Source organism: Mustela nivalis, assembly GCF_964662115.1.
Source record: "Mustela nivalis genome assembly, chromosome: 13".
In the NCBI taxonomy this organism is placed as follows: Eukaryota; Metazoa; Chordata; class Mammalia; order Carnivora; family Mustelidae; genus Mustela; species Mustela nivalis.
In genome coordinates, this window is record NC_139032.1 from 81,449,288 (window position 1) to 81,472,060 (window position 22,773).

General features: G+C 40.9%; 2 protein-coding genes and 1 long non-coding RNA gene across 4 annotated transcripts in view; all 3 read left to right on the plus strand.

Annotated features, from left to right (window-relative positions):
* The window catches only part of LOC309846545, a 762,900-nt gene that overhangs the window by 437,248 nt on the left and 302,879 nt on the right, over positions 1 to 22,773 (plus strand). The gene's annotated exons all lie outside the window — the stretch shown is intronic.
* Positions 7,676 to 14,951, plus strand: OR1J4 (olfactory receptor family 1 subfamily J member 4; the record flags this gene model as incomplete). Of its 2 annotated transcripts, XM_082696525.1 has the most annotated exons (2): positions 7,676 to 7,747; positions 14,082 to 14,951. In XM_082696525.1, the coding sequence occupies 2 exons, from the start codon at positions 7,676 to 7,678 to the stop codon at positions 14,949 to 14,951; spliced, it is 942 nt and encodes a 313-aa protein (XP_082552651.1). The 2 variants fall into 2 exon arrangements, with proteins under 2 accessions (XP_082552651.1, XP_082552650.1); XM_082696524.1 differs by lacking the exon at positions 7,676 to 7,747 and having other exon boundaries at positions 14,010 to 14,951.
* On the plus strand, positions 20,417 to 21,370 carry LOC309846893 (olfactory receptor 1N2; the record flags this gene model as incomplete). Its single annotated transcript, XM_082696523.1, has 1 exon — positions 20,417 to 21,370. One exon carries the CDS (start codon positions 20,417 to 20,419, stop codon positions 21,368 to 21,370), a length of 954 nt encoding a protein of 317 aa, XP_082552649.1.

The window sequence follows — 22,773 nt, forward strand, 5'->3', positions numbered from 1 at the left end:
TAAGTGAAAAAAGTGAAGGTAACTATGGTATGTATCCACTGGAAACAATGCCACATAGCTAATAAAATGAGTTTCTACAAAGCTTATGATACAATTTTTGGAGGAACATAACAGCGAATTGTAGGTAGGTAGGCATATTTACAACCATTTGCAAAACAAGGCAGATTATATTGTTTTTTAACTGAGAAGTTTTTCTCATGGTTTGAATGCATGCCATATATTCAGCAGAACTGTAAAAGAGACATTTTTCTACAAGGAAAGTACCAAACTTCAAGGAATTATAATCATTATGTTCACCTAAGTTATATGAAGTGATATGATGAAATTATAAAAATGTTTGGTAAAAGTATAATAATCTGCAATAATTCTGTAGCTGATCATTCTCTCTCTCTCTCTCTCTCTCTCTCTCTCTCACACACACACACACACACACACACACACACACACACACACATTGCTGAGTGAAGTCTATAAGCACTGCCCTTACCGAACTCAGTAAACTCAAGGATAAGCTCAAGGACTGTCAGCTCCAGGATGGGAAATAATTTTTCATTTCAAAAAAGTCACAAGCTCAACCCTCAAATGAGCAGGAGGTACACTCTCTTTTTTGCCAGGTCCAAGGCAGCAACAAAGGTTATCAATTTTTATCAGCTATCTTGGGGACCAGGGGACCAGGGCTACAAATTTCTGGTGTAGGACAATTTAGAAATAATCACTGAGTTTCCTTTAACCATTCCCGGTGGAGATGTGCCTTTACCAGATATGAAAGATAGTCAACTCCTTTGGGAATATAAATGAGGACTAGTTTGCAGATTCATTTATTTGTAAAGAGCTTTCACATCATTAAGCTCACTTAACCCTCCCAATAATTCTTGAGGTAGATAGCATTTTTCCCATTTTATTGCCTTTGAGAGTGCTAAAGAAAAAAAAAAAAAAGCCCAATGAGGATTATAACCCAAACATGGTAACTTCAAACCTAAAGCCTAATTCCATGGCACCATGATGCCTCTCTCATAATGGCAGGCTCTATATCACATGGACTTCTTCCTTATCACAATTAATCTGAAACTGGGAAGAGAGTTGTTAATAGTCCCTGGGAAATAAATACATTTATCAAGGAATAGTTGAACTTCTGTTTCTCAAAAATAGAAGGGTTGTTTCTTTTCCTTTAGAAACACCTGAATGCACCCAGGATTTTTATTTATTTATTTATCTATTTATTTATTTATTTGGTCAGTCATGACACAATGATAGTTGGCACACACTCAGGGCTCAAAATATATTCTTTAACTATGAGTATGAGAAGACTTCAGAAACCTACTCCATTCCGATTGGAAAAATTAGAGAAGAAACACAGAATCAAGTGGAGGAGATAGAATTTTCATTCATTATTTTCTTCAATAATTTATTAATTTACTCATCCATTTACTCAAAATGTTGTGTAACTTCTGTGTGGCAAAATTTTATGAGGTATGGTGAGTAAAAGATTTGTGAAAACACAGTTGTTGTTGTTGTTGTTGTTGTAGTTGTTTCTCTGAAATAGCTCACAATTTAGGAGGCAGGCCAGAGCAAACAGTGTGTGTTAAATGCTGTAGTTAGGGTGGGTGAGTTTGGTAGTTGGTTGTGTAGGCTTTGACACATAACAGTTTCTACTCTTTGCCCAATACTTCTTCAAGTACTTTGAAAAATCTTTCTTTAGAATTAGATTAGAAAGATATCTAATCACAGCATAATATAAAAAGATAAGTAGATACAGCCCAGTTTCCTAAAGGAAAGGGTTAAGGCAATTATGATACACACTCACTAGAAGTAATATTATATAGACACTCCAATGATGTTTATGAAAAACTTATGATATAATCTTTCAAAGAACATAATGGAAAACTGTATATAAGCATGTTTACAACTCTATATGAAAATCCAAGTTTTTAATTTTATTTTTTTTGAGAAAGAGAGCCCACACACACACACACAAGCAGAAGGGCAGAGAGAGGAGGACAGAGAATCTGAAGCAGGCTCCTTCCTGAGCATGGAGACATTTGTGCTGCTCGATTTCATGACCCTGAGATCATGACCTGAGCCAAAATCAAGTCAGATGCTTAGCTGACTAAACCACCCAGGTGCCCCCAGATTACCATATTTTTAAAACCTGGAAGGATGTGCTCTGAAATGTTAACAGAAGCTACATTTTATAGGAAATAGAGGCATTTATATATTTTAAAAATATTTCTCTGCCATAATATTTATATACTCATACATTTATTTTATAAGCAATGAAAATATTAGAGTCTTATAAACCGTTGTTGAATTTCATGTTCCAGGAAGAAAGGCATAAGAAGAGGAAGGCAGAGTCCATAGTCTCTCATGGTTCACCTCCCCTTCCAATTTCCCAGACTATGGACTTTGAAAAACAATCTAAGGGTTTTGAAGGGGCCGGGGGTGGGAGGTTGGGGGGACCAGGTGATGGGTATTAGAGAGGGCACGGATTACATGGAGCACTGGGTGTGGTGCAAAAACAATGAATACTGTTATTCATTGAAATAAAATTTTTTTAAAAAATTTAAATTTTATTTTATTCATAGAAATAAAAAATTTAAAAAAAAAAAGAGGAAGGCAGTTGCCCCTAATGGGCATCATTGCTCTGTCTGATTGCTCTTTTCCCCACTCCCATTCATTACACAGGGCCCTGAAAATCAAGGCATAAAACCTTCAAAGGACAAGTTCCTGCAGCCTCAGGGAATAGTCCCTCTCCTAAAAATAACCTGCAGCCAGCAAGCAAATGTTTACTGCCACTGCCAAATAGTCTATATCCCACTACTTTATGGGGCTTCCACCTTTCTAAATACATGTGCAGAGAGAGAAGAAAGCATGATCTTTGTTGAATTTATCCCTGACTTTTTATTCCTTAGTATTGGGCACACAGAGATCCACTTTAAAAATGCTTCCTAAGGGTGCCATTATCTACCATAGATAGCTCCAACAAGGGCTAAGTTGGCAGGTTCTGCCAACTTAGATGATTCAGTTAGTAGGGTGCCTTGTACATAGCCTGAATCAGCTGCAGAGCCCTCTGTTGAGATCCCATTCAAAACTGGCAGTCTATCAAGTCATTTGACAAATTAATTAAAACAGTCTTCTAGGTGTGGTATGTGCGCTCTCCAAACGAGTCCTACAAAGTGCTGTGAAACATGCAATAATTTGCCCTTTGCTTTCCAACTAGAATTTCGTCTTTCATCCGCCCAAGTATGAGCTCCTCTGTTGCCTTCTATGCCATGCTACTTGCCACAGGTCTTTCTTCTGTCTGTAGCATATCAGACTTCAGTCTAAGGGGTCTCCATTTTGACTCACTGCATTTCCGTCTTCTCAGACCCACCTTACATAGCTTTGCCTGTGCATTGCTGTCTGCTCCTGTTGATACCAATGCCTATATACGTTCCTGTATCAGTGTTTGAGCTCCTTACATTCTGTATCCAAGTATTGCTATCTGGTCCATCTACTGACTTGCCTCACCATAGATTTTCCCTCCTCACTGCACCAAGTGTCTGCTGTGTCCCTCCCAACGAGTCTGGTGTTTATAGCCATGCTAGCTTGCAAAGCCCACTTTGAGTTTGCTAAGCTGCTACTTGCTAATATTCCAGTCATTTTTTTCTCTGGCTTTTGCCTAGAATGCTGTTGGTCTTCAACGATTCTGAGCTCACAGTCTCCTGAGTCCCTTTGCTCTGGGGTACATGAAGTTGTGGCATTAATACAGGGTCATCAGAGCTAGAGAACAGCTTGCTCAGCTATAAGCTTTGCTTATACCTCCCACCCCCTAAATCCAGATATCAAAAAGGCCAAAATAAACTTTCAAAGATTATTAACTCAAGGTATAAATACTTCTTTCTTTATCATATATGTCTCATTCCAGAGAATGACTAATGCCACAGTAAATGAGCATTTTCTTCAAAGGTCAGTTTCAAAGAACTTAAAGCTTTTAAACTTTGAGTCAGTTTTTCTGGATTGTGTGTGTCAACATTTTTTCCTTTTTGCAAGTTTGTCTTCTTTGTGGGTTATTTTTTACCTCCTTCCCTCCCTTCTTTTCTTTCTTCCTTGAAAATTATTTTTATTTGATATAACCAAACCTAAGTTTGTCAAAAAAATACTAAAACTTCCCCCCAAAAAGGTGGTTTATTCCTATCTCTTCCCATGTTGCATTTCATAATCATCACCAGAGAGAAGAAAGTCATTTCCTTTGGGCTACCCGGTGGGTAGAGCCCAACAAGAACCCTTTGTATAGGAGATAGTTCTACCTAAATTCTCAGAGGCCATCTAGTCATTTGGCTTTCTGTTTGGATCTGGTTGGGTCCAGTAATTTCTCTCCTTTTTTTTTTTTTAACCTCTCTGAAGTTCACTTTATGTCAAAATGTGATTAAAGTAGAGCCTAGAACAGAAAGGAGACTGAAGATACCTTGAGATCCTTTCCCTGTGGGCTCATTCGCCAAGTTTCCCAGCACTTACATACCTACCACAGGATATCTTTCCTATGGGAATTAAGGGGAAAATCAGGCCTGTAACCTAAGTCTCAAGGATGTTTAGAACTGGAAATTATAACATCTGCTTCCTACCCCCTAGGGTTCTCTCCTTGGTTAGTTAAACTCCTCACTTCATAGATTTGGAGCTGGTTCATAGGGGTGAGAGTCTGAATGTTTAACTTTTCTTGTTGATGCCCAAGAAATGTCTAGGACCTTGGAGGCTGATATTTAGGTCCCCTAAAGAGAATCTCAGGACATATTTACTTACCAAACACTGGACCATAAATTCAGGCAAGGTCAGTATTTGGGATGGAATGGGTCTGTCTCCTCAGCGCATATGGGTTTATACACGGGGATGGAAGAGAAAGAATGAGAAAGCGGATTCTGACATGGAGGAGAAGAGAGAGTAAAAAAGAGGCTCCCTGGTCTGCAGGGAGTCTGCTTCTCCTGCTGACCTCTCTCCTCTCATGCTCTCTCTCTCTCTGTCTCTCAAATAAATAAATAAATAAATCTTAAAAAAAAAAAAAAAAAAGGTGGGGGAGGCACCTAGGTGGCTCAGTTGGTTAAGCAACTGCCTTAGGCTTGGGACATGATCCTGGAGTCCCCGAATCTGAGTCCCACATCCGGCTCCCTGCTCAGCGGGGAGTCTGCTTCCCCTGCTGACCTCTCTCCTCTCATGCTTTCTTTCTCTTGTCCTCTCTTTCTCTCTCAAATAAATAAATAAAATCTTTAAAAAAAAAACAGAATAAAAAAGAGAGAATGAGAGAGGGCAGAGAGGAAGGGAGAAGGAGTAGAGACATGGAGGGGCAGAAAAACAGAGACAGAGGCAGAGAGAACGAGAAGTGAGGGAGAAGGAAGGAGAAAACGACAAAGATAAACTGAAAGGACGGACAAGAAGGGAAAGAAAATAAAAAAGACAAAAGTGAGCCGAGAGATAATGAGATACTGGGAAGTGGTCCTCAGAGGCGTTTCCACTTGCTTTAGCTCTGACATAGTACAGTTGCTGAATGTGGGCGAGGGTGTTTTATTTTTTTTTTAATTATATCTTTAGATTCTCAATAATATTTTCTTCTTTTTAAAATATTTTTTAAAAAATTATTTAAATTCACTGTAAACCTATACTGTATCATTTAGTTTCAGAGGTAGAACTTAGTGATTCCTTAGTGGCATAGAACACCCAGTGCTCACTACATCAAGGGCCCTCCTTAAAGCCTGTCTCCCAGTTACCCCATCCCCCCACCTCCCTTCCAGCAAACCTCGGTTTGTTTCCTAGAGTGGGAGAGGGTGTTTTATAGTCATCGTTGTGACTAGTGGCAAATGTCTCTAATGAGACAGTAACCCCATGTCCTTAACATTTTAGGTAGGAATTAGCTCTACAAAGCAATTGCTTCATTTTGTTGAATACCACGTGGACGTTGGGAAGGACACATGAGTTTTGCTGTATACTGGTACCCAGATAACCAGAGTCTCTGGATATTCCTGAGATCTTTCCAATAGAGGTGTATTCATTTCCCATTAATGCTCTAACAAGTTACCACAATGATAGTGGCTTCAAAAACCAAAGCATCTATTATCCTATAGTTCTTGAGGTCAGACTTCTGAAATGTCAGCACTCCTCAGTGAAGGCTCTAAGGGAGAATTTGTTTTTTTATGTATGTATGTATGTATGTATGTATTATGTTATGTTATGTTAGTCACCATGCAGTTTTTAGAGGCCACTTGAATTCCTTGGCTCATGGCCCTTTCCCCATTTTCTACACCAGCAGTAAAACATTTTAAAGTCTCTCCCGGACTGATTCTTCTGCTTCCCTCTTTTACATTTAAGGATACTTGCGATTATATTGGGCTCTCTCAGATAATCCAAGCTAATCTCATTTTAAAGGCAGCTGATTAGCAACCTTAATTCCATGTGCACCTTAATTCTCCCTTATCATATGCCATACCAGATCCCTAGGTTCTGGGCATTAGGATGGGGACATCTTTGAGGGTTATTATTTCTGCTTATCTCAACTGACTAGCAGGTGTTGTAAGATGAGAAGAACAACAAAGAAAGCGATGAAAATTTGGGATACAAGCTAAAAACTCACTTCTGTTGGCATCTTTTGATTGTATTCCTAATTTTTCATTATGGGATGCTATTATGTTGCATAGGGAGGAAAGGAAACTTATTCCAAAAGACATACTTGGTATGTAATTTGAAATGCTGTTGCATCATCACAACCTTCTAAATGTTGTCAGTAGAAAATAAACTACAAATAAATCTGCATGGAATACTTGCTGGAAATCGGCCTGATCTTTGCTTTCTCAACATGAGATCCAGGAAACCCAAAACCACCAAAGGGAAGGAGTCTAAGTGATGTCAAATGAAAATGTGTGTTTCTAAGAAGTTGGAACAGAGAAGTCAGCCCAGAGTGAGAGAGGTGGAGGTAAGGGAGAAGAGTTGGAAATGCAGGAGAGACAGATTTTTCAGGGTCTTTAAGCCATATTAAGGTTGTTACACTTCATCTTAAGATCAATAAGAAAACTTTGAGGGTTTTCAAACAGGGAAAGTTGTTTTTTTTTTTATTTAGATTTTTAGAAAGAAATATAGGTTTTAAAGAAAAAAAATCTCTCTTTGGCTGCTGTAGGGAGAATGGATAACATAATTCAGTGTTTCGTTAAAAACCCTCTACTGAATTGGAAGAACCCTCTACTGAATTAAAATAAAAATGTTTGTATATTGATGAGTGCTCGTCAGCCAATAAATACTATTTGTATCCTTTTATTTGAAAAATCCACCTCCCATCTGAAATTGAACAACTGAATTCAAATTGCTGAAGTCAAAGCTTCTTGAGGTTGCTGTGCTGTGGTTGATGATTTAGAATACTCAGCACAGAGCATTCTTGGGGTAGTAACATGGCTGAGACATCATATTCCACAGTCTGGTCATCAGTGTCAGAATTCTGGTTTGTCACTAACCCAGGAAAAGCTGGCTCTCATTAACAGTCCTTCATCAACAATTTTTCTAATTCTGTTATGTGCCAACATATAAAAAAAAATATGAGAAATAGGTTGTTTCCCACTTTCTAAAATAAAACATATATTTTTCATATGACTACTAAAAATGATTATTTCAGAGTCCTTAATATTTTCAACTATTCTTCATTCCCAGCAGAGGAAAGAGTCTCATGAGGAGGGAGAACCAGAGCAGCGTGTCCGAGTTCCTCCTCCTGGGGCTCCCCATCTGGCCAGAGCAGCAGGGAGTGTTCCTCGCCCTATTCCTGGGCATGTACCTGACCACGGTGCTGGGGAACCTGCTCATCATCCTGCTCATCAGGCTGGACCCTCGCCTCCACACCCCCATGTACTTCTTCCTCAGCCACTTGGCCTTCACAGATGTCTCTTTCTCATCTGTCACTGTCCCCAAAATGTTGATGGACATGCATGCTAAGTACAAATCCATTCCCTATGCAGGGTGCATTTCACAAATGTATTTTTTTATATTTTTTACTGACCTGGACAGCTTCCTTATTACATCAATGGCATATGACCGCTATGTGGCTATATGTCACCCTCTTCATTATACCACCATCATGAAGGAAGAGCTATGTGCCTTACTAGTGGCTATATCTTGGATCCTGTCTTGTGCCAGCTCCCTTTCCCATACCCTTCTCCTCACCCAATTATCCTTCTGTGCAGCTAACACCATCTCCCATTTTTTCTGTGACCTTGGCGCTCTGCTCAAACTGTCCTGCTCAGATATCTTCCTCAATGAGTTGGTCATGTTCACAGTAGGGGTGGTGGTCATTACCCTGCCATTCATATGTATTCTGGTATCTTATGGCTACATTGGGGCCACCATCTTGAAAGTTCCTTCCACCAAAGGGATCTGCAAAGCATTATCCACATGTGGCTCCCACCTGTCTGTAGTGTCTCTGTATTATGGGGCAATATTTGGGCAATATCTTTTCCCCAAATTAAGCAATTTAGTTAACAAGGACATCATTGTGGCTCTCATGTACACTGTGGTCACACCCATGTTGAACCCTTTTATCTACAGCCTTAGGAACAGGGACATGAAAGAGGCCCTGGGGAAACTCCTCAGTGGAGCAACTTTTTCCTCACAGTGATATAACGTTTATTTAAATCAAAACCTCATTTTGGTTGATGCGTGTATTTGATTTTCCATTTGAATATTTTTAAAACTTTAATGTTCCCACTCTAAGGCAAATGGTGGCATGTTGGATGTGCATGGTAAATATTTGTTGTCCAGAATTTCATTCCCATATTAACAATGCTCTCTTTTATAAATACCTTTTGATCAGCAAATGCTAACTTAACTTTATTACTTATTTCTGCAACTTGGGGGCATGAATAATACAATGATTTGGTTTTGGTTATCCCTTATTTGAGATTTTTAAAAACCCTTATATTTTGGGCCCATAATCTCAGGCTTTAACATGCCCCAGACTCTAAAGAATTAGCTATTTCATTTCATTACACTCTCTTATGTATTTTTTTTTGTAAATCCTACAATTTTTAATAAAAGCTCCCAATTGGCTTTTTATGTGAGCTTCCCAGTTTTAAAATACTATATGGCCCAAACAAATGTGTATAGTCAGGGTAAGGTCTGCAAAGGTCACCAGCATTTGTACCCCACTGTAATGGGATAACTCGATGATGAGCATTAAGGAAGGTGCATGACACAATGAGCACTGGGTGCTATATGCAAACAATGAACCACTGAACATCACATCTAAACAATGCACTATACCCTGGGTAATTTGTTTTAAATAAATAAATAAACCCCACTGTCACATCTCTTGACTTGTATGACCTGCCCAGGAAGATAGAAACTACCATAGGCAGATGGTGGGAGGATGAGGAAGGGGGAAGCTAACAGCTTCCCCACTGTACACGTAAGGGAATTAAGGCCCAGGAGAGGGGTGCCTGTTCATGGAGCAGTGGTCTCTGGGTGTCCCCTGGAGAGCACAGGTTCTTTCCACTGTTTCCTGTTTCCCTAGAACCACACTAATGGTGGTAATTGTTCTGTCTCCAAGACCCCAGGGGCTTTCTGTGGAATGCCTATATGCTTGCCAGGGGAAAAAATGTGCAAGGTAAGGGTCAAAGAAACTTAAAAGCCTCATTTTTATAAATCTTATGTATCTTAAACAGATTTTCTTTCCATCTTTATGGATATTTTGCTGTCAGGGAAATACAAATCAAAACCACAATGAGATGCCACTTTACATCTGTTAGATCTTTTGAAATCAAAGTATCCAAACTGCTGGTCACCTGAATAAGAGGAAATGTATTACCCTCTGCCCATGATATAAAATGTTACAACAGCAGCTCTGAAGACACAGGGCCCAGTAGGAAATCAAGACTCACCAACCCTCTTTTGCCAACACTGTGTGGTTGTTGCTGCTTAGCCCCAATATGCAATCACAAGTGAAAGCATGCTTCATGCTGGCCTTCTTTGTAAATATAACCAAATTATAGTGCATCTCTCTGAAAACATCACTACTTTCCTACAAATGCCACTCCAGGTTCAGCACTGACTATCCACAGATACCCCACCTTCCCAAGTGAAGAATAAAAGCAAAGCTTCTCAAACTTCAGTGTGCATTTCTGTCACAGGAATAAAAGGCACAGCATAGGGAATATAGTTAACAAGAATGTTGTATGGTGACAGGTGGTAGCTATGCTTGTGGTGAACATGGCATAATGTATAGGGAAGTTGAATCGCTGTTGTACACTTGGAACTAATTTAACATCGTTTGTCGACTTAAATTACTCAAATTTAAAAAAAAAATCCTGGAGAGGTTATTTAAACACAGGCTCCTGGAATCTGCTACCACAAGCTCTGATTCAGTAGTTCTGGGATGGGACCCCCAATTTTGCATTTCTAACAAGTTTCCACATGACGTTGATGCTGCAGATCTGTGAACTACAATTTGAAGAGCACTGTTGTGAAGATTTAAATCATGGAAGCTGTATGATCCCATGATATCCTAAGCTATTACCTAACTAGGAGAAACAGAAATCTGGCAAGCAAGGGCCAGTAAAGGGACCTTTCAGCATCTCATTTTGGCCTCACACTCTAATATTCTTCCTAAAGATGGTGTTTCTCAAAGTCTTCCCTTAGAACCACCTGCCTCGAAATTAGCTGTCTCCAGATCTCATGCATGAGTATCTATGGAGGTGGGGCTGGGATCTGCATCTTTAACGAACTCCCAGGAGGTTCTGCTGAACATTGAAGTTTAGGGACATTGCCCTAGGGCATCTGTACTGGAGGGAGGGAGAAGAGAACTGAGCAATTAATCCTAGTTCAATGCAGGTCTCTAACCTAGAGCTTGGTGTCCTGTCTCCTTGGGCTCTTTCCCTGGTGGGTCGAATGGAGTCTTCCCATCTCCATTTCTGAAGCAGGTGATTTAAGAAGGATAAGAAGTCATAAGCTCCAGGCTCATGACTTTTCTCTGTGTCAGTGAGAGGTTTAGGATCACGGAAGTTGTAGGCTGAATCTGGCCCCTGGGTGTGCTGACAAGAAGTTGAGAAACCAAATCCATACTCCCAGGAGATAGATGACTTGTGCATGAAGTTCAGAGCAGGACTGAGTATCCTTCATTAGGAGCAGGCGTGTGTGTGTGGGTGTGTATGTGTGTGTGTGTGTGCGCACGTTCATCATTTCTCTATGCTCTCCCTGAAGTCACTTCTTATTACTAGTTCATAAACAGAAGGATACCCGCACTCACCACTGGCCACTGACTCTCAGACCTTAAACGCTAAACCTTGGGGAGATGAGGAAGAGAGCCAGCTGGCGGCATACAATTAGTGGGCATATCACCAGATCCAGGCTGGGGGCCGCATCTCATTATCCAAGTCTTAGATGTCAAAATCCTAGTTCTTAGTTGGTTAGTGTTAGTGTGGCTTGGTTCCTAGCTGCTCTTACTGCAGGCACTGTCAACCAGACCTTTCCAATGCTCCTCTTCAAAGTCCCTGATCACTCCCTCCCCTTTAGACAGCATCGTTGATTTCACCTGAAAGTATATTTGAAAGACAACTTCTACTTAGAGAGCTTTGGTTCCTTTTTTTGCTTTACATAGTACCTATATTACAGGTCTTTTAGATTCTGTTTTATGATTTCCTGCCTGAATTCCCTAATATAGTCTCATACCTTCATAGAAAGCATCAAGCCTTGGGCCCAGGGAAGATTATTCTTTCTTTTATTTTTATCTTGAAGGTATTTTTTAAAAGATTTTATTTATTTATTTGACAGACAGAGATCACAAGTAGGCAGAGAGAGAGGAGGAAGCAGGCTCCCCACTGAGCAGAGAGCCCGATGTAGGGCTGGATCCCAGGACCCTGAAAGCATGACCTGAGCCGAAGGCAGAGGCTTTAACCCACTGAGCCATCCAGGTGCCCCGAAGGTATATTTTTTCTACTTTAAATTCAATTGCCAACCAATAGTACATCATTAGTTTCAGAGGTAGTGTTCAATAATCTATCAGTTGCATATAACACCCAGTGCTCATCACATCATGTGCCCCCCTTAATGCTCATCACCCAATTACCCCATCCTCCCACCCACTGCCCCTCCAGCAACCTTCAGTTTGTTCACTATACTTAAGAGTTTCTCATGATTTTTCTCCCTCTCTGACAACTTGCCATTCTGTTTTCCCCTCCTTTCCCTATGGTCCTTTGCAGACCCTGTTCCTTCTATTCCACATGAGTGAAAACATTATGATAATTGTCTTTCTCTGATTGACTTATTTTGCTCAGCATAATAACCTCCAGTTCCATCCACATCGATGTAAATGGTAAGTATTCATCCTTTCTGATGGCTGAGTGATAGTCTAGTGTGTGGAATATTATTACCACACACACAATATCTTCTTTATCCATTCATCCAGTGAGGGACTTCTCAGCTCTTTGCACAATTTGGCTATTGTGGAGATTGTTGTTATAAACACTGGGGTGTAGGTGACCCTTCTTTGCACTACATTTTTATCTTTGGGGTAAATACCTAGTAGTGCAATTTCTGGGTCATAGGGTAGCTCTATTTTTAACTTCTTGAGGAAGCTCCATACTGTTTTCCAGAGGGGCCGTACCAGCTTGCATTCCCACCAACAGTGAGGGTTCCCCTTTCTCTGCATCCATACAACATTTCTTGTTTCCTGTCTTGTTAATTTTAGCCATTCTAACTGGTATATGGTGGTATCTCAATATGGTTTTGATTTTAATTTCCCTGACCAAGTGATGTGGAGCATTTTTTTCATGTGTCTGTTGGCCATTTGTATGTCTTCTTGGAGAAATGTCTGTTCATGTCTTCTGCCTATTACTTGAATGGATTACTAGTTTTTTTGGGTGTTGAGTTTGAGAAGTTCTTTATAGATCTTGGATACTAGCCCCAGTTACATTTTTCTGGGTTCCACTGAAGATAAGACCCTGAGTATTTTCACTAGAGTTCTTTGCATTTTGTATTTAATAAGAGCAATATCACTTCTTGTAGGATGCCTCCTAGGAGTGAGGTGCTTTACATGCATTACCTTATTTAACTCTTTTTGATTCAGGGACTAGTATCCTTGTTTTAGAGAGGAAAACTTGAGGCTCCAAGAGGTGCAATGCCTTGCCCAAAGACATGATCTGACAAATAGCAGAAAGGTGATTTTAACCCATTCTGTCTGATTACAAAGCCCATGCTTTGCCCTCTACAGCACACAGCCTGAGTGTCAAAGAAATATCAGTTATTGGTAAGCTGTGGTTGAAGTACTATTGGCCAGAAGGCTGGATGTTGTGGAGTGAGAGTTCATATGTGATCTTTATAAAAGGTTTATGCAGAGAGAGAGAGGGAGAGAGAGAGAGAGGAGGAGAGAAGGAGATAGATACATGACCAAATTTTATCCATGGGATTTTTATTAAAATCTCAAATCCCATAGACTAGGTTAGTTTACTAGTTTAGGAAGAAGTAATCCTAATTATAAAGCATGAGGGAAACTAGGCAGAATGGAGAGAAAATGGGAGAAGTCCAAAACAGTGGGCTATCAGAGGTGTCATTGTCTACCAGGCAGGATGTGGTTGGACTTCATCTGTATTCCCAACTTCATCATTGATGTATATGACCTTTGCCTATATCAGATCTTAATCCCACAAGGAAGTGGCTTTGTGGCACCTGAACCCTACTCAGTATTGACCTGTTGAGGGGAGTGAGCAGCCCAGAGGGAGAAATAAAGAAGTCTCATGAAATAGAGGGCAGGAAACTGACACTGATTTGAGCCAACTATCTGCAGTGGTGCTTCACTAATGTTATCTTCTTGATATTCGCTATTTTCTCATGACTGAGGCTCATAGTCATGTCTCAGATTTGGAGATAAGAAAATTGAGACTCAAAGTGGGTCACTTACCCAGAACTCACAAACATGAGGTGGTATTGTCAGAATGTGAATCTATTTCTAATTGGATTATTTTTCTAATATACCACATGGCACTCAGACATGAGGCTCCATCCTTAACAAGAGAAGCATGAGGCTGGAGAATCAGAGCAGCGTGTCCGAGTTCTTCCTCCTGGGACTCCCCATCCGTCCAGAGCAGCAGGGTGTGTTCTTCACCCTGTTCCTGGGGATGTATCTGACCACGGTGCTGGGGAACCTGCTCATCATCCTGCTCATCAGGCTGGACTCTCGCCTCCACACGCCCATGTACTACTTCCTCAGCCACTTGGCCTTCACGGATGTCTCTTTCTCATCTGTCACTGTCCCTAAGATGTTGATAAACATGCATACCCAGGATCAATCCATCCTCTATGCAGGGTGTGTAACACAGATGTATTTTTTCATATTTTTTACTGATCTGGACAATTTCCTTCTCACCTCAATGGCGTATGATCGGTATGTGGCTATCTGTCACCCCCTCCACTATGCCACCATCATGAGAGGAGGGGTATGTATCTTGCTAGTAGCTATATCCTGGATCCTCTCCTGTGCCAGTGCCCTGTCTCACACCCTTCTCTTAGCCCAACTGTCCTTTTGTGCTGACAACAGCATCCCCCATTTCTTCTGTGACCTTGGTGTCCTGCTCAAGCTCTCCTGCTCAGACACATCACTTAATGAGCTGGTCATTTTCACAGTGGGAGTGGCAGTCATTACCCTCCCACTAATATGCATCTTGATCTCTTATGGCCACATTGGAGCCACCATTCTGAAGGTTCCATCTGCCAGAGGGATCTTCAAAGCCTTGTCCACATGTGGCTCCCACCTCTCTGTGGTATCTTTATATTATGGGACAATTATTGGGCTTTATTTTTTCCCCTCATCCAGCAGTTCCAGTGAAAAGAACATAATTGCCTCTGTGATGTACACAGTGGTAACTCCATTGCTTAACCCTTTCATTTATAGCCTAAGGAACAGAGACATGAAGGGGGCCCTGGAGAAACTCTTCAACAGGGCAAAAGTCTTATGTCAGTGATAGCTGCTCATCTTTATAACAGACGTATGTATTCATGTATCTTCAGATGTTAGACTCCTAATCCTGAGGCCAGTATAGAATAAGTGCTCAGTAAATATTTGATAACTTCAATTACATTCTGTTACAGTTATTGTCTCTACCAGTCCTTTAGTATGAACTGTGAATCCTGAGTTGACAGTACTGATTATTGCTCTTTTCTATTAGATTGTGATATCACATAGCTAATAGAATTTATGTCTCTCCTCTCCTCTGGGAATTTACTAGTTCTTTTCTTAAATGGCTTTTTTTTTAATGGCTGTTTGTAAAGATTTTATTTATTTATTTGACAGACAGAGATCACAAGTAGACAGAGGCAGGCAGAGATAGAGGAGGAAGCAGGCTCCCCGCTGAGCAGAGAGCCTGATGTGGGGCTCGATCCCAGGACCCTGAGATCATGACCTGAGCTGAAGGCAGAGGTTTAACCCACTGAGCCACCCAGGAACCCCCTTAAATGGCTTTATTTAAGTATAGTTTATGTATAAATGTTATATGTATTTAAAGTATATGTACATGTTGTGAAATGATCACTGCAATCAAGCTAATTAATATATCTAACACATCTACATAGTTATCATTTTATTTTATCATTGTGTGTGTGGTGAGGAGATATAAGACCTATTCTCATAGCAAACATCAAGTACACAACACAGTATTGTTATCTATAGTCATCTTTTTTTAAAATTTATTTTCAGCGTAACAGTATTCATTGTTTTTGCACACACCCAGTGCTCCATGCAATCCGTGCCCTCTCCAATACCCACCACCTGGTTCCCCCAAACTCCCACCCTCCGCCCCTTCAAAACCCCCAGATTCTTTTTCAGAGTGCATAGTCTCTCATGGTTCACCTCCCCTACCAATTTCCCTCAACTCCCTTCTCCTCTGTAACTCCCCTTGTCCTCCGTGCTATTTGTTATGCTCCACAAATAAGTGGATGTGTTGGAGGGGATGTAGAGAAAGGGGAACCCTCTTACACTGTTGGTGGGAATGCAAGTTGGTGCAGCCACTTTGGAGAACAGTGTGGAGATTCCTCAAGAAATTAAAAATAGAGCAATCTATATTTTTAAAGCCATTCCAATCAAAATTCCACTGGTATTCTTCAAAGAGCTGGAGCAAATAATCCAAAAATTTGTATGGAATCAGAAGAGACCCCAAATCACTAAGGAAATGTTGAAAAACAAAAATAAAACTGGCGGCATCACGTTACCGGATTTCAAGCTTTACTACAAAGCTGTGATATAGTGCCCTTCTTCCTCTCTTGTTACATCAGTTGATTTAAAATCTAGTTTGTCTGATATAAGGATGGATACTTCAGCTTTCTTTTGATGTCCAATAGCACAATAAATGATTCCTACCCTCTTGCTTTTAATCTGGAGGTATTTTGGGGTCTAAAATGAGTCTCTTGTAAGCAGCATATTGATGGCTCTTGGTCTTTTTATTTTTTTTAACAATATAGTTTTATATATTTTTATAGTATACATATTAATGCATGTATATATTATTATGTTCAATTAGCCACTGTATAGTACATTATTAGTTTTAGATGTAGTGTTCAGTGATTTATTAGTTGCATATAACACCCAGTGCTCATAACAGCACATACCCTTCTTAATACCCATCATGTGGTTACTCCATCCTTCCCAACCTTCCCTTCTGTAACCCTATTTGTTTCCCAGAGTCCAGAGTCTCTCATGGTTTGTCTCCCTCTCTGATATCTTCCCATTCAGTTCTCCCTCCCTTCCCCTATCATCCTCCACACTATTTCTTATGTTCCAAATATGAGTGAAACTATGATAATTGTCCTTCTCTGTTTGACTTATTTTACTCAGCGTAATCTCCTCCAGTTTCATCCATGTTGATGCAAATGGTAGGTGTTCATCCATTCTGATGGCTGAGTAATGGATTGCATTGTATATATGAACCACATCTTCTTTATCCATTCATCTATTGAAAGACATCTTGGCTCCTTCCACAGTTTGACTATTGTGGACATTGCTGCTATAAACATTAGGGTGCAGGTGCCCTTTCTTTTCACTACATCTGTATCTTTGGGGAAAATACTTAGTAGTGCAAATGTTAGGTTGTAGGGCAGCTCTATTCCTTATGTATTGAGAAAACTCCATACTGTTTTCCAGAGTGGCTGTACCAGCATGAATTCCCACCAATAGTGTAAGAGGGTTCCCCTTTCTCTACATGATCACCAACATTTGTTGTTTCCTGCCTTGTTAATTTTTGCCACCTAACTAGTATAAGGTGGTATCTCATTGTGGTTTTGATTTGTATTTTCCTGGTGGCTAGTGATGTTGAATAATTCTTCATGTGTCTGTTAGCCATTTGTATGTCTTCTTTGGAGAAGTGTCAGTTCATGTCTTCTGCCCATTTCTTTCTCTCTTTTTTTTGAATTATGTTATGTTAGTCACCATACAGAATGTCATTAATTTTTGATGTAGTGTTCCAAGATTCATTGTTTGTGTATAAAACCCAATTCTCTATGCAATCTGTGCCCTCCTTAATACCAGCCTAACCAGCCTAACTCAGCCCCCCACTCTCCTCCTTTCTAAAACCCTCGGTTTGTTTCTTGGAGTCCACAGTCTCTCATGATTCATCATTGCCCCCATACTTCATTTTTCCCTTACTTCTCTTAATGTCCTCCACGCTCTTCCTTATGTTCCAAAAATAGGTGAAACCATTTCTCAACAGGATTATTTGTTTTTGGGGGTGTGGAGTTTGAGAAATTCTTTCTAGATCTTGGACACCAGTCCTTCATCTGTAATGTCATTTGCAAATATCTTCTTCCATTCTGTGGGTTGCCTCTTAGTTTTGCTGACTGTTTTCTTTGTTGTGCAGAAGATTTTTATCTTGATATCTGTTGATTTTTACTGCAAAAATAATTTTTAAAAAGTTGTATACATGTTGGAATGGTAAGCAAAGAAAAAAACACCCAGAATAAAATGTTTTCATTTGTTTGGTCTTTAACATTCATTTCAAAAAGCACAAGCATCCAAGTAGATGAAAGGACATATAATATAATATGTCATTTAATATAATATATCCTATAATAGCAGGATAATTTGAGGAATAATTGCCATGGTTAAAAATCAGAGAAACAAATATTCAATCTCACTAGTAACCAAAGACATGCAAGCAGAACAACATTATTTTATACATAAGAAATTGTTAGTGATTAAAACCAGCAATGACACTAAGATAATGTGTGGTGGTTAAGAGCATAGACTCTAGGGGTCATGCAAATCTAGGGTGGAATTCTGTCCCCTCCATTTAGTAGTTGTATGACCTAGGTCAAGTCATTGTTCTCCCCGGACCTCAGTTTTCTCACCTATAAAATGGGAATAAGAATAGTTTCTGTATCCTAAGCTTGCTGTGAGTATCACTGAGATTGTGTAATGAAAGTGTTCATACATATTAATAACAGGATTAATTCAATAGTATTCATAAAAATCCAGCAGATGTAACATTTTTAGCAGTTGCTCTGTATCAGACATTATGGCTGTCTTGCTCTATATAGGCTACCTCATTTCACTGAGAGTTTAGGACTTAAGGGGTTTGTTTCATGCTAGGATTACTCTGTTTAGGAAAATCACCAGCAGAAATAGTCACATTATAATTTATACTCCTGACATCTCCCTCAATCCAGTTCTACCTAGGGTATGGAACAGGCATTAAACTGTCTAGTACATAAGCATGAGTTCCTAGGAGGCCTGCCGCTCAGGCTGAAGTGCACTGTATCCCAGAAAGAGGTCTCAGAATCACTCTCCTGAGATCCACATATGAGCTTAACCCCTGGGAAAGAGATGCCCTCTTTCTGTTCCCCCAAGACCTAGCCAGAGTTGGCTGGAGGACAGGCTGCACGTTGACACTGAGGTTGGCTCTAATGAGCACTTTGGGAAATGGTGTTCCAGGAGCCTTTAAAACCTTGACGAAGATTCTTGTCTTTTCAGGCCTAGGGGAGTCAAAATTAATCATACACTCCGTGTTCCTAGTGAACCCCAGACTCAACAGACCCCATCTTCACTGACTGAGTCTGAAAGGTCCCAGCACTTCCTCATTGTGAATTATCAAACCAAGAGAGAGAAATTGAAAATCTGAAGATGCCTGACACTGACTCAAGGTCTCACAGGTGAGAATCTGGAAGGGACCACACACACACACACACACACACACACACACACACACCACCCTCTTTTCATAACCCAACAGTTAAGCACAAGTTTCCTGGGTAGATATGAGCTAAGTCTCTGCCTAGGATCACAAGCTTTTCTATGAACCAAAGAACAGAGGATTAAATGTTCACAGAAGCTTCTAAGGTCCCAGTTTCGACAAGGCCACTATCAAATGCCCTCTCACACCAGCTCCCTCCAAACCCTAGGAGAGCAGAATAATAGAGTAGCTACTTTCAAACCCAAGGAACCAGAGCCTCGCTCCTTTCACCTTCCTTCCCCTGAAGAAATATCAGAGAGATGTGGTACAATTGCAGGGGTGAAGGCACAGGATCTAGAGGCACACCTGTGTTTGAATATCATTTACTAGTTATCTGAGCACACCAAATATCTCTGAAGCTCAGTTTTACCATTTACAAGGTTGTCAAGGATACCTACTTTGTAGCCTTGTGAAGAGTAAAGACAAAACCATGAAGGTGTCTGGTATTTAACCAGTCTTGACAAATAGGGGTCATGACAAGAGGCCAGGACAACTGAAGTATAAGCTCCTAGAGCAAATAATAGGTGCTGAAGAGCAGAAGGGGAAGAGGACAAAGGATAGAGAGTGATGGAGGCAGATGCAGCCCCCTCCCTGTTTAGGGAGGGGAGGTCCTAGTGATGGATGGGGAGGATGGGATATCACAGATGCTCACTGCCCCCAGCTTATATACCCCATGCCACCATTTAAGGAAGAGCACAGGGATGGGTACTGAATGGTGTGGTCAATTTCTAGAGATTGGGGAAGGCAAGTAGAGAGGAGGCTGTTTTGTGTGTGTGTGTGTGTGTGTGTGTGTGTGTGTGTGTGTGTGTGTGTTTTGGGGGAGAGGCAGCAAGGAAAATCATCTATTTCCTTTCCAACTGGTAAACATAAATGACTTTTCCAATCTTGCCTTCAAGATTATGCTCAATTCTTACCTCCTGCTATAGCCCATACTGACTTCTCTGGCCAAACTAATCTCTTCTCTGGACCCTACTGTAACACAAAAAGCAAAATTTGCATTTGTATGGGTATTGTCTTGCCTTCCAGTGTTCCATGGGTGTTTTCTTTCATCCCCAGTGAGATTTAATATTCTCATTGGCAAGGTCCATGTATTTCCCCCCCCCCTTCCCATATAGTTCTGGCTACACAGATACACATCTGTGACTGATCTAGTAATTAAATACTAACATATGGAAGGGCTTTATCTGAACAGATAAGAAGAACTACAAAGGATGGGAAAATCAAGCCAAGTGAACCAAACAGCTGTTTCAGACTTCCTCCTTCTGGGACTCTCTGAGAAGCCAGAGGAGCAACGACTCCTATTTGGCATCTTCCTGGGCATGTACCTGGTCACCATGACAGGGAACCTGCTTATCATCCTGGCCATAAGCTCTAGCCCACACCTTCATACTCCCATGTACTTTTTCCTAGCCAATCTATCATTAACTGATGCCTGTTTCACTTCTGCTTCAGTCCCCAAAATGCTGGCCAACATTCATACCCAGAGTCGGACCATCTCTTATTCTGGGTGCCTTGCACAGCTGTATTTCCTCCTTGTGTTTGGTGGCCTTGACAACTGCCTGCTGGCTGTGATGGCATACGACCGCTATGTGGCCATCTGCCAGCCACTCCATTACAGCACAGCTATGAGTCCCCAACTCTGTGTACTAATGCTGGTCATGTGCTGGATGCTAACCAACTGCCCTGCACTGATGCACACACTGCTGCTGACCCGTGTGGCCTTCTGTGCCCACAAGGCCATCCCTCACTTTTACTGTGATCCCAGTGCTCTGCTGAAGCTTGCCTGCTCAGACACTCGCATTAATGAGCTGATGATCATCATCATGGGCCTAATGTTCCTCACTGCTCCCCTCATGTTGATTGTCCTCTCCTATGGGCGCATTTCCTGGGCTGTGTTTGGCATCTCAACTCCTGGAGGGCGATGGAAAGCCTTCTCTACCTGTGGTTCCCACCTCACAGTGGTCCTGCTCTTCTATGGGTCTCTGATGGGTGTTTATTTACTTCCTCCATCAACTCACTCGGCGGAGAGTGAAAGTAGGGCTGCCATTCTCTACATGGTGATTATCCCCATGTTAAACCCATTCATCTACAGCTTGAGGAACAGAGACATGAAGGAGGCCTTGGGTAAACTATTCGGTAATGGAAAAATGTTCCTCTTACCATGACAGGGATGCCTGATCCTGGTATTCCAATCAATCCTTGCCCTTCATTATTTCAGTGATTCCACCATTCTACTGATTTATAGGGGAAGATTATCACTAACTCAGGGTTAGGGATGAAATGAAAAGGAGAGTTCCACTCCTTTACTTGACTCTAGAATGAGAACTTCTGTCTCACTCTCTCTCTCTTGATCCCAGTGAAGCATCCATCACTAAGGGCAGGACACCATTCCCCCTTCCTCACCTCTAAAACCAGATTATTAGCCAGAGTGGACTAAGGAATATGATTCATGTTCTAGAGCCAAGTAACCCTCCCCTTGTGTTCTATGGCACAAGGTAAAGGGATAAGAATACAAACATGTACTGAGTATCTATCAGGTTCCTTACTGTTCTTCATAACAGTTCTTTGAAGTAGGATTGTGAAAAGTGTGAGTCAGAATGTAAACAGCTTCCCCAAACCAGGTAAGCTTGATTCCAATACCCATCCATTTTTTACCACACCACATTGTGGAGATCATGACAAATACTGAATGATCATGATAAGAAGTAAAGAATTAAATTAATATATAATTTCCATAATATTTTATTTCTTTTTTTTTTAACTTTTTATTTTTTATAAACATATATTTTTATCCCCAGGGGTACAGGTCTGTGAATCACCAGGTTTACACACTTCACAGCACTCACCAAAGCACATACCCTCCCCAATGTCCATAATCCCACCCCCTTCTCCCAAACCCCCTCCCCCCAGCAACCCTCAGTTTGTTTTGTGAGATTAAGAGTCACTTATGGTTTGTCTCCCTCCCAATCCCATCTTGTTTCATTTATTCTTCTCCTACCCACTTAAGCCTCCATGTTGCATCACCACTTCCTCATATCAGGGAGATCATATGATAGTTGTCTTTCTCTGCTTGACTTATTTCGCTAAGCATGATATGCTCTAGTTCCATCCATGTTGTCGCAAATGGCAAGACTTCATTTCTTTTGATGGCTGCATAGTATTCCATTGTGTATATATACCACATCTTCTTGATCCATTCATCTGTCGATGGACATCTAGGTTCTTTCCATAGTTTGGCTATTGTGGACATTGCTGCTATAAACATTCGGGTGCATGTGCCCCTTTGGATCACTACATTTGTATCTTTAGGGTAAATACCCAATAGTGCAATTGCTGGGTCATAGGGCAGTTCTATTTTCAACATTCTGAGGAACCTCCATGCTGTTTTCCAGAGTGGCTGCACCAGCTTGCATTCCCACCAACAGTGTAGGAGGGTTCCCCTTTCTCCACATCCTCGCCAGCATCTGTCATTTCCTGACTTGTTGATTTTAGCCATTCTGACTGGTGTGAGGTGATATCTCATTGTGGTTTTGATTTGTATTTCCCTGATGCCGAGTGATATGGAGCA